This window comes from Taeniopygia guttata, chromosome 3 (assembly GCF_048771995.1).
Source record: "Taeniopygia guttata chromosome 3, bTaeGut7.mat, whole genome shotgun sequence".
NCBI classification, from domain to species: Eukaryota; Metazoa; Chordata; class Aves; order Passeriformes; family Estrildidae; genus Taeniopygia; species Taeniopygia guttata.
This window is the reverse complement of record NC_133027.1, coordinates 80,995,516-81,008,163: the sequence shown is the minus strand read 5'-3', so window position 1 is coordinate 81,008,163 and position 12,648 is coordinate 80,995,516. Positions and strand designations below refer to the sequence as shown.

General features: G+C 36.4%; 1 protein-coding gene across 2 annotated transcripts in view; it reads right to left on the bottom strand.

The window, feature by feature from the left end:
• The window catches only part of CRIM1 (cysteine rich transmembrane BMP regulator 1), a 177,401-nt gene that overhangs the window by 61,550 nt on the left and 103,203 nt on the right, over positions 1 to 12,648 (bottom strand). Inside the window, exon 5 of one of the 2 annotated variants that reach the window (XM_030268444.4) lies at positions 7,756 to 7,877. The exons of the other annotated variant lie outside the window; for it this stretch is intronic. Within the exon in view, the coding sequence (XP_030124304.4) occupies positions 7,756 to 7,877 (122 nt within the window). The remainder of the gene's footprint in view (positions 1 to 7,755; positions 7,878 to 12,648) is intronic. 2 annotated transcript variants of the gene reach the window in all.

The following is a 12,648-nucleotide window of genomic DNA, read 5'->3' as shown; positions in this document are numbered from 1 at the left end:
ACTTCTGTTATTGAGGTATCTGTAGTCTCTTAATACTTATGGTTGTATTTAATTAGAGTCTCGGAACAGCTCAGAAACACATGCAAGTCTGGCAAACCATCCCTTGCAAGGCAGCAGGTCTGCACACGGTCACACCAAGCACATGAGGTACCTCAGGGCATCAGCCCTCTGTAGGCAAGTTTGAGCATTTTCTTCTGTAGTATCAGAAATTCCAGCACTCCCAAACTGGAAGCAAGATTGAAAATAATTTTCTGTTGTTTAAAGGATTAAAAGGTTCATGATTCCAGGACTTCAGATGTTCCTTCAGTATAAAGAAGTATTTTTACCAGAGCCTTGGGAGGAACTCGGTTAAGTGCTGTGAACTTTCTATTAAATGAAAGGGAAGGAAACTGATAAATTTGAATCCTGTGTCTGTATAAACAAAATACAGAAAGCTTTCCATTTTTCAAAAGCTGAGCTGATAGAGTTTAAAAAAGAAAAGGTTACATGTCATTGCAATTGGCCCATAACAAGGCAACTGTATGCTGTTGCTTCCTTTCAAGCATAGAAAAATAAGCTAGGTAGAAAAATGATTTGGATTCTTACTCTTCAGATTGTGCTCCTGAGTTTCCCTAAGCAGCACATTCCTTATTACTACAGCATATTATATTGCAGCATATTCCCTATTAACACAATTACAGAACTGTTCTGAAAGTCCTTCGGTTGTGCATGGTCTAAAAAGATCATCCAGAATCAGAGAAACCAGAATTAAAATAAAACTATTCTTTGCAAATGAATGCATTTATTTATACTATTCCTTAAAAATACTTTCACAGCTTAAAATAATGAAATAGTATTTTGTGGCAACTGCAGTCTGTAAAATATATTAAAAGATACTTAGGATGATGAGAAAGCCCAAATTCAGCTCTACCTGATACATCCCTGTCTTAACATTTTCTTCAAAACCACCAGAAATGGAGGAAATAAAACCTACCTATTAAAGAACTCCACAGTTTTATCTACTGTAACAGAGCATAAATAATGGAAGGTTAGACAGAAGCAGCAAACAAATAGAAAGAAAGTTTTCTCTAAGTTTCATTATATTTTTCATCTTTGAGGTCTCATGTTCTACAGTTTTTTCTATCCTCCAGTATACAAATTTCTTGCTAAGAGGAATCATCCTCAGGACACCTCAGGGTGTCCCTGCCTACATCCTCTCTTACAAGTAAAATGTATGCCTTTGTTTCAATTTTCATTTTCCTCCATCAGGTCATGTGTTTTAGTGTGTGATTGTTTCTGTGACTTTCTACAAGGCTATCCCCCTTCCTTCTCTTAATTCCTTGTAGAAATTAAGCAGCGCCTCTTTTTAACATCCTGCACTCCTACTATTTTCCTACAGGAAAATACCAGGACAACAAAGGAGGGGCTGGGGCCACAGAGGCTGGTGGCTATGGTCTAAAACCCCCAAACAATGACAGATTTTCTTGATGAAAACAATCCTTGGAATTCTTCATATGTTCTTCATAACAGAGGAATGTGTTTAAATCCCAGTGGTCTCTGTCAGTCCATCACAAGAGAAAATACATGTTTCTGATCAGGTTAAAATACATGTTCATCGGGAAGCAGGAAAATACATGTTGTGATCAGGTTAGCCATAGGCATGTTAATATGGCACAGACATTTGAAACAGTACCCCTAATAGGTGCTGGCAAAGCCTATTATGCGCATGGCCAGGACATTTGTGAGAAGCCTCTAGTGCAAAAGAGAAGTTAAAAAGTGCAGGGGGGGAAAAAAAAATCTCCAAACCTGTAACAGAAGGCTGTCTGGCATTCTAACAGGTGTAGCCATGTCTTCCATGCTTTGAGAAAAATACTGAATTCTAACTTTGTCCTCCAAAGTATCAGCAACCTCGTCCAAGTTTAAAAATCCAGCAGTATTTGAGTCAGAGCACTTCTGAAGATATTAGTCTACCAAGACAAGTCACTTTGGCAGAAAAACATTACTATTTCACCAAAGTAAACACTAGAAGTATATACATTTTTTTTTAAACTTTTAAACCCAGGCAGAACTGCACCATCTGACATCTAATATTTTTTGTATATATCATATAATTTCACAAAATCTATACAGCATCTTGTGTTTCATTAACCAACAATAAATAAGTGTTCTTTTTTATTTTGTTCTTTTTTATTTAAAAAAATAAATTTGTTTTTAAAACTGTCTCTACTTCCACTGAAAAACCCTCCTGCTCCTAGTGAACCACTCTAGAGTTTTGAGTCTGGTTTCACAGCCAGCTGTGGTCCTGACAATCCCTACCCCATCTTTTTAATCTATTTATCTACAGACTACTGTTTACCAGGAATTTTGGGTTGCCCAGCCCTCAGTTTTCTGTGTTTTCCTTTGCCCTCTTGTTTTAAATGTAACTGGTAATGACTTGCACTATTTCACACGCTTTTCCCAATTTGCCTAGGGCAAGTATAATACAGGTTCAGAGGATCTAAAACATTTGACTTGGTTTGGTGGACTCACCAGCTTTTTCATTATACTAGACCAAATTCTCATCCAGCTGTGACTGGTAATTAGCCATGAATTTCAAATACCTTTCAGATGTTATGACTGAACAAAAACCAATAAACCCCAAAACCAAACCTCAGTCCACAACTAAATCCCTCTACCTTTTTGGTATGAGATTATCCTCTTTTAATGTTAATCTTATTACCTACAAAATAATTTGTTATCTTTTTCATCTCACAAGATGCATTTTGCATTTAATTTTTTTAAGCAGCTACCTATTTGAAGTCCACCACAAAAATCTGTGGTTTTGGATGGCCAAAGAGAAATATGCAGTACTGTTCAATTAGAATTAAGACTGTTTAGTTCTCTGCTCCGAGACAGACGATTACCTTGGTCAAATCCTTACTTCTTTAGAGCACACACAAAGTAAGTTTACTGAAAGTGCAATAAAGACTGCCTAAATTAATGCAATAAATAATGGAAATTCCATGGTAGATGGTGTCTGTGAGGTACTTCACTAGGACTTCATTCCTCCTTCTAAGGTGAATATTTTCCTTGCTGACTCTATATTCCCCATCAAATCCTTTCAGTACTCATTGATGCTCCCTTTAGAAACAAGCCATTATTATTTCATTTTAGAAATAGTGGAATTACCTTTATACTCTTCTGCACCATGAGATTAATAATGGATCTGCAATTGCTGTGAGGAGCAAGTGCACCAACAGATGACAAGTGTGATTAAAGAGGATTTTTAATCTTTCCTCTAATGCAGTACCACTGTATAGAGATGCAAGTGTGAAAATAGCCAGAAGGCACAGACTAAAAAGAAATGCCTACTTTATGTCAGTTTATCCTCTCAAATAAGGGAAAAAAAAATCACAGAAACAGCTACAAAATACTGATTATGAGTCACATGAAGTGGTCTTACTTATGTAGGAGATCACTTCTGTACCACCATGGAATTATCAGTACACCCTAAACCAGCAGAATAGGAAGGGCCAAGATCTCATGTCATGAGGAAGGTGTGATTTGATCTTCCCAGGACCAATGCAAGTTATTGTCATGCATCCATCATGATGGATGCTCATCAATGGACAGGGCACTGAAAGTCCACATCTCAACCCCCAGGGAAAATGGACTGGGATTCCACAGCCATCCTTGGCAGAGCTGGACTCTAAAATCACAGCTCACACACTGCCATGGCAGAAAGCAGCCTGGTTCTCTTGACCTTGAACCATGCCAACACATTGATGAGGACCACTCACACATGTAATGTACCATATTTCACAAACCAATCAATAATATTTTTCAAGTACCAGTTATTTTCAAGGAAAATAACTTTATTTTCAAGGAAAATAATTACTGAGAAGTGACAGCTCTGACTGACAGAAAGCAGCAGCTGCAGGATGCTTGGTAATTGCTCTCTCAAATTTCTAAGGCGCACCTCACAGTCAGTATGTGCTTTAAGTGCAACTTACATTCAAGAGATCCATGCATCAATACCTAATTAGAGAACAGGCAAGTTTGGATACTCACTCTTGTTTCCAAGCGCTTGAACTCTTGCTGCACATGCAGCTTTTAATCTCTTTAGACTCACTTGTTGATGCTTGTAATTGAATGCCGAATCAATTTTCTTTCCTTACAAGCTCCCCCATGAGTAAAAGCAGCACACCAGGATTAGCAGACGAAAGTCCTGGTAAATAATATATTTTGTATGGTTCAGAAGAAACCAGCTTTTGTAAAATACAGGAGTCTTTTGGAAGGCTGCATGTCGTGGGAATCTCTCACTCAATTTTTCCCAAATAAGTATCACATACTATCTAGTATTCTCTAGATGAAAAGCAGTTTTCAGGTAAGTGCAAGTGGGGAAGCTTCATGGCGGCCAGCATAGTCTGCCTTTAAACAAAGCAGTACTGACTCTCACTTTCCCTGAGACAGGGCAGCAGAACCACACAACAGACAAAACCTCTTTGTTTAGTGTGTAACAGTAACAAAGATAACCACACAAAATCTATATATATATTGCAGAGCTTCTACATCAGTTTTATATTAAATCCAGGAAAAACACATGCAAAAGAATAATTGATCTGTCCCCAAACAGTTGACAAACAACAAAGAGAACATACTGTAGAGTCTCTCCATTACATGTATTTTGCAGCCCTTATTAACTATCCTCTCAACATTGGCTACTGTTATTCTACAACTACAGCAGATCTTTCCACACAGTAAAGCAAACCTACCCATACTGTGAACATGTAATTCTGCATCTATCACATTAGCACATAATTGCAATAACTAGTGCAGAAGTCTGGCCTGCTTTAACACTCTGATCATCATTAGGGTTACCTAAATATAAAAATTGAATTTTTTGCACTCTACATACAGTAATTCGTAATGGATATCCTTTTTTTAAGGCAATGATGATCAGTATTCTTCCTGACTGCTCCTCCTGCAACATCCACTGCCAAAGGAATTATTTAATTCTTTTTATTTTTTAATTCAATAGATGTTACAATAGCAGGAAAACTATACTAATGCAAGTATGTACACTTCTTTTTTATTCCATCCTCTTGCTTGTTTTCAGAGGTTTTCAAACACAGAAGTAACTAACAAAACTTGTTGGTAATGCTGATTATACAACTTACCCACTTACCACCTATACACTCATTAAATTGCATTTGATTAAAACACATGCTTTAAAAAGGCATCTAATCCTAATTGGAAAGGATGACAATAAGGAATTCACCATCCTCCCAGCAGTTTGTGCCAACAGGTAGCCCCCCTCACTTCTGAGAGCAGCTTGTCCCAGATCTTACAGATTTGACTCTTCTTGCTTTGAAGGCATTTTTTTTAATGAAGCGAAGAAATTGATCTAAGCCTATTACTGTAAGATACTTTCTCCATCTGTTACTGATATCAATTGTATCTCCTCTGCACTTGTTAGTATTAAAAAAAAAAAAAAAAAAGCCAGAACTGGATATTGAATTCAACTACCAGCTTCACTGAGAACATTCCCCCCTCCCCTTCATTTTAAACTGACAAAACCAGTGGTAGGGATTTATTACACACATATACACACGTACCAGTCTGTCATTGCATTAAACATGCATCTAGAAGTTCTTGTAAGAATTAGCTTTCTAGGAATTTAGAAGTTGTAGAGGGCTTACATGTAGTAGTTGTCCCTGAAAAAAAAAAACACTTAAACATGCTAAAATGAATTTGAAAAAAACCCAAATTATAAAGCCATGCAGATCATGTTCTGTGACTGTTCTGTCTTCTCTACCAATGATATACCACACAATACGAATGTCACACAATCATGAGCAGTTTCACAATTGCTCACAGATAGTTTTTAAAAATATTTGATCATCTTCAGGTTTATAATTATTTCCTCTTTCCAAAATGAAGCATCATTAAAAACTGCACCTGGGAGTTTGCTTGAAGCACTTTAAAATCACATCACACAGCATTAGTTTATAAAATTTGATTGCAGCACTCAGTAAGTAACTTAACAAGAAATGCAATTTTCTAAAAAAGTATTTAACTTTTCTGACCAGTTTTCTCATTATTATTTTTTTAAGAGGAACTTATTAAAGATAATTTTGATAGTATTTGATAATTTTGATATGGCCTAGAATATATTAAAATTATTTTTAAGGATATATATAAGAGAAAGCAAAAAACCTTAAATTTTCTCCAATCTGCCCTTTCTGCTTCCCTCTGTAGTACCACCTTCCCTTCAAAAACCCCTATTTCTTCTTCCCATTTACCCTGTATTCATAAGCTACTAAAGTATAGAAAACCTGAGAGGTGGAAAAAGGAATCTTGATCCAAAAGCAGCTTTGCTCTTTGGAGTGAGCTCCAGTGCACAATAAGGCAGTGATGCTCAGGGCAACAGTGCTAAAGACAGTCCAAATTCACCGTTATCAATGAAAAATGAATCTAACTTCTATTTGGAAACAGGACACGAAAATGACACAAAAAAAAAGAGGGCAACTTAAATAGCTCCATCTCAGCCTGCTACACTGCATATACTGCAACAGTTTTGTCAGCAGTATCCACAAATAACATGCACACTGAAGAGACACAATTAGCATGGTGGTTTGTACCTTTGAGACATCCTATCAGAAACTGGCTGTTTCTTGCTCAAACTACTGAAGTAAATCCTGAATTAAACATTGAATTGAGATGTCTCACACAGGTAAATCAGATTCAGAAATGATACTTTAACAGAATGAAACAAATATGAAACAAAGAAAGATGAATATTACTTTAGCGCACATGAACAAAAAGTAGATAAGTTGCATTTATATAATCTTACCCAAATAGCAAAAGAATTACTCTAAAAGCTAAGGAATCTGTGACTCTTCGTGACAGAAATTCTTTTATTCATATGGGAAAACTTAATTTTTTATATATAATATCCCATTATATGCACTATTATTTTTCAATCAGCTTTTGTGTATATAAAATATTGCTATGTGTAAATAACACAGACCTTCTCCTGGAGAAAACTCTCTCTGTCTCCATTTGCAATGACAGTTGTAAAATAAATGCTGTTTCAAACATTTGATACACATATCACTAAACAAGATCAAATATTTCTGGATAAATATTAATTAATAAATACTGCAACAGCTTATAATTTTTAATGGTCAGAAATTATTATGCAAGCCTTCAAGAGTATTTTCCCCCTTACCAATAGTCAAATATTGCTTTTTCACAATTCACCATATACAGACCATATACATACAGTTCTATATATAGAACAGTCCTCAGATAAGAGTCACTCACATGAAAAATTTAAGGTTTTTCAGTATTTTCTAAACATTTAGATTGGAAAGCAAAGAATGATAATAAATATATTCCTACACTGTCTTCTAATTTCTAAAGGTTGTACTCCTGTGTTAAAAATTACTTTGCATTTGATTCTTAAAGCAAACCCTGTAGTCTAATCAGCATGTCTTCACTTAGAGTGCTGCCACAAGCAGCTGTGATGGTTAACAAAAATTTCACTTCTAGAAGGCCTCTAGTGTTTGCTACTGGCAAAAGACTGTATGAAAGACATGCAGTGAGGGAGTCTTGCTAAAACTATAATTCTCTGAGTCACAGAGAAAAGTGCTTCCGAAACTAAAGCACCATGACAGCTTCAAAATTAGTTTTCCCACGTCAGTATCTTCACTTAAAAATAACCAAATGCCCAGCATCCCCCAGAGAGACAGAAACCCCTCCTGTTGAGGTGCAAGAGGAAGATTCACATACCGTTGACACATTCAAAGACATCACAGCACTTGCCAGGTGTCCCATCTCCACGTGAGACTATCTGGGGCACGGAGCCTGCCTCGCACATGGGGAAACCACAGAGCCCAGTGAGACACTCGCATCTGAAACCGAAGAACAGCAAGGAAAACCCCGTAAATAAAGGGAGCCACATACAAGGTGACAGAATAAGAGAAAAACAAAGTCAGAGCATGAGTTACAGCTTTGGCATGTTCATGTCTTGGAATAATCTTTTGTTAACTCAACAACCAAGATATTTTATCAGTCTGAAGGGCTTTTTTTAACCATCCAAACTCTGTTGGCTGTCAAACAAACACAAAGGTGGTAGTGTGCAACACTCTTCTGCTCTGTTTAAGAATTTAAAAACTAATTACTGTGTTCTCCAGACTTGCAAAATAAGGCTTCTCCTCCAATTCTGTCTTGAATAACCAAAATTGATGAAACACTAATAACAGAAATTGCATTCACTCATCAGAAGGGTGTTCTCTCATTAGGAAACCACATTATATATAGTGTAATCTTGGGAAAAATTAAGATAAAGGAAGACTGGAATCATTAAATCTAAGCTGAAGGAAAATAATTGGAAGTTCTCTTTTGGTGTTGATGATGCTGCAGTTTGTAGAGGGTGAAATGTGACACCAAATAATGTGGGAAGCTAGGTATATTAAATACTGTGGTTAGTTTTGGATCATTCTAAAAGGACTACTTTCTCCATGTAAGTAGTATTTATTTGCTTATTTAAGAAAACAGCCTAACGAACTGGGAGATATAAAATGTGGAGAAACAATAGTCATGTTTGCTTCCAGATTCTTTGCTTTATGATTAACCTAACAGTTTAAAAGACAAACACTTAGGACTTTTGATAAGTTTACATTTAACAGAGTTCTTGCCCTGAACAATGAGCACATTTTAGGGATAAGCAGCAATGATTCCTGCTTATACAATTCTGCTTAAGAAATATAAGATCCTGTAATTATGAGTTAAAGAAATAAGAACGCTACTTGTTAATAGACATTTCAAATATTTCAAGTATCCCAAGATAATCTCTACATTAAACAAGAAGGAGCAGCATCAGCCCTTACTGCATTTGCTTATTCTTTATGCTCAAAAGGCAACAAGTTTGGTTCTCCTCTGCCATGCATGTCTCTTTAATTTCCCAACAGCCATTTCATCTCAGATTAGCATCCAATGAATGAGGAAGAACCACCTCTCAACAGACAGACTATTAATATTGCTCCCTTTAACCTCATCAGTGTTAGATAAAATTGTTATATTCACCAGCGTAAGGTATTACTCAAAATGAAGTTTGCAAGAAATACAAGTAAAGTCAAGGAATCTCACAGATCCTCTATTAAACTATTTGAAAAAGCTTCTTAAATTACTGCATTACAGAAGCATGTTATTGTAAAGAGATAAAGTTCACACCACAAATAATGTTACATACATCAAGATAACTTTATATTCACATATATGCTACAGTGTAGCAACAGCTTTAAAGCAGGCATTAGAAGGTTTGGTGGTTTTTTATTATTTGTTGGTTTGGTGTTTTTTTGTTTGGTCATTTTAAAATAATACTATGCTTCCCATAACACTAAAGGATAATGGATGAAATAAAAAAGAGTACAAAAATCAAAGTTTTATTTATCACACCTTTGCTTGTGACATTTTCTTCTCAACTTATTTGTCAATACAAAGACAGAGGGAATTCTTTTCTTTACCGTGTGTTGTTTGCCATCAGAGACGTAGAAGGAAGAAAAGGCATTCTGGCTTCTGCTACATGTGATCAAAAAATCTAAAGGATTTGTGACAGCAGTTTCCCTTTAAGAGGACTCTGTAAATAATTTTACAGAATTACTAATATTTCTCACATTTGCTGTCCCAATAGTACAGGAAGATGGTGAGGAGTAAGAAAAAAGATGACCACTAGCAATAATGAAAAAGAAAAATAGCACAGTCAGGTTCATGCGATTTGTACCTTAACCCAATGTTCTTATTTTGCATGAGTTGTTGGTACCTCACATGCAAAACCAGGACATTTTTGAGAGATGTCAAACCAGACTGTTTTGAAAGATGTCCTTCCTTTCTGAGAAGGATGAAACACAGAAATAACTACCTACGTATTACTAAAGAAAAACATATGTTTTAAAACATATATGACAGAAAAAAAGTGCAGACACAATCTGTAAGTGGAATTAAAAGCCTAAATAAAAATTGAAGTTTCACTTCAACAACCCTATATTCAACATCCTGATGACGTCTGGGAAAATAGTTAGATCTAACTTCCTGAAAATTCAGAGAAAATAGCACACACTAGGAAAATAGTTGTGGTCCTTGATTTTCCAAGTTTTATGAGCTGAAATTACCACTCTTAGTTCTACTGCCTTCACAATAAGCTTTCTCAGAAGTATCTTCTTTCTTTTTGTCTCATATTCCTTGTAACTCATAGAACTGCAATATTAAATTATTAGATTAATAAATTGTACTTTCCCCCTCTCATTTTTTTCCCAGTCAACAGCTAAAAAAAACCCAAACAAAAACCAAAATACAAAACTAAACCACAAGAAACTATGAATCACCACTTTAAATAAGATAGGACAATCTTCCATAAAAAGGGATGAAAGAGATATTTAGGATTGGTGGGAGCCAATGCTTCTTTTCTCCAGAAAAGACTCCCTCCTGTTCAAAGTAATGAAAGTTTCACATACTCACAGTGCAAGCAAACAAAACCTCAACACTCCAAAATTTTATAAATTGACCTCCCATTTGGTTAAAACATAACTCATGCATAGGAGAAAGTCAAAGTAGAAAATTATCTCAGATGGACTTTTAAATAGTCTTCATTCTTTTCAGCCAGCTCTACTAGGAAAACCTTTGACCATTGTTCAGGCTATTAGCATGGAAAACATTGTTTTGGAGACAGAAGTCTGTCAGAAAGAAACCCAATGAACTCTGGTAGCTGAGCATGGCTGTCATGCTGCCAAAACAACATCTGGAATAAGTAATTCCATTCTCAGCAAGACAGCAAGATGAGCTTTATAAAACTAGATTTTTCTGAAGTACCTTTTAGAGCAGAGCGATGGATGGAGCAGCCCAGGTCTGTGTTCTGCCACAAGCAGCTACGCACCGATGCATATCTTACCCTTGGTAATGGAACACGAGGTTTGAGGAAGTTCAGCAGGTCAGTTTGAGTTAAGCCTGTTGACAGTGGCCATAGTCCTTCTCAGGCTAATTTCTCTAAAATTCAGCTGTTCAGACTGCTGTTCAGTAAGGCATCAGGCTGGTCCTCAGCTGCTGCCCCCAAAACTGCAGCTTGCAAACCTGCCCCAAGAGAAGATAGCCCTGCAGGGCACCCTGTAGGTCATCTTCCCTGCACATGGCTGCAGTGACACCACTGCAACTTCAAATGGCACTGTGGCATCCAAAAGTTCTAGCATTAAAGGGAGGGCAATACTTGAAGTCCCAGGAAGCTGGCACCCAGTATCTGCCCCTGACACACCTTATTAGCAAAGGCTGCAAGGAAACAAGCCTTTGGCATGCTATTACCATAACAGCACTCAAGTCAAGCCAAGAACATATCCTTTTAACAAGGACGAACAGTCCTGTACCAGGGTACAACATAACCTTACAAGAAGGCCCAGAAAGACATAAGAAGAATCAAACAGCAATGGAAAAGCCTTTATGGCACCTGAAAGGGTGGTGGCATGGCCTGGAAGGAACCAGGAATCCTGAGGAAAAAGTTCGCTGTACTAAAATTTTGCAAATATAAAATCAACCTGACTGATAAAAGGAATTATCTCCAGTTCTTCAGGCTAAAAAACCAACCAACCAACCAACCAACCAACCCCCCCCCCCCCAAAAAAAACAAACAAACCCAACCCAACACCAAAAAATCATCATCCCAACAAAAACACACCCAACTCTAGGACTTCTAGGATTTCTAGTAATCCTAGACATTTCAGCAGCAGAGCAAGGCAAACCAGTATATAAATAAGCAGAAATGAGATTATCAACCATCAACCAATCAACCAATCAACATCAACCATCAACATCAACCAATGCTTTATAGATTGAGGAAGGTGACTCCTTCAGCAATATAAATTACCTGATTTTTAAAATCAGTTTTTAAAGTTTTCAGAAGATAAATAAGTTTAGTTTAGTTTATGTTTGAGGTGTGTTGGTGGTGGGGTTATTTTGTTTTGATTTTTGTTGTTTGAGGTTTTTTTAATATAATCGCTTAGCTTTTTTCTTTATGTCCCCAAAAGTGCAAAAAGTAAAAGGAAGAAGATAAAAAAAATTAAAATTGAATACTTGTAAATGACAACTTTTACTTCAAATCCAATTATCTTGGTTCATTTACTTCTGTTATTAAACAGATTTAAAGAGAGAAGGGCTTGCTTAGCCTCAGAAAAGCTGTTTTGATGGTAGGATCAAAAGAGTTCTCCAGGCACAAGGCATAATGAAAATAAGAACAGGCACCCTGGAAAAAAAGATTTAGTATCAGTGAATGGGAAGGTTGAGGCAGGGGTGTGTTGACAAGAGGGATATTTATTTTGAGGATCAAAACAAAATTAAAGTCTAAAGTGTTGAGACTAGAGAAAAGCACTCCTGAAACATACTTCACGTTTCTGTGGAGATTTTATCACAGTCCTTTTTTTTTCCCCCTTGCAGCAATCTAGTACAATTTGCATTAACATTATTAACACTTACATTAGTAGATAAAACTTCCACAGATGTGTTAATAATAGAAGCACTTAAGGATACTGTGAAATCAGGAATTTTCAGAAGAGCATTATCAACACTTGACAGTGGCAAAGGAAAATTTAACTGTAAGACCCTGGCTACCATCAAGCACGTGATATAAACGATGATGATAGA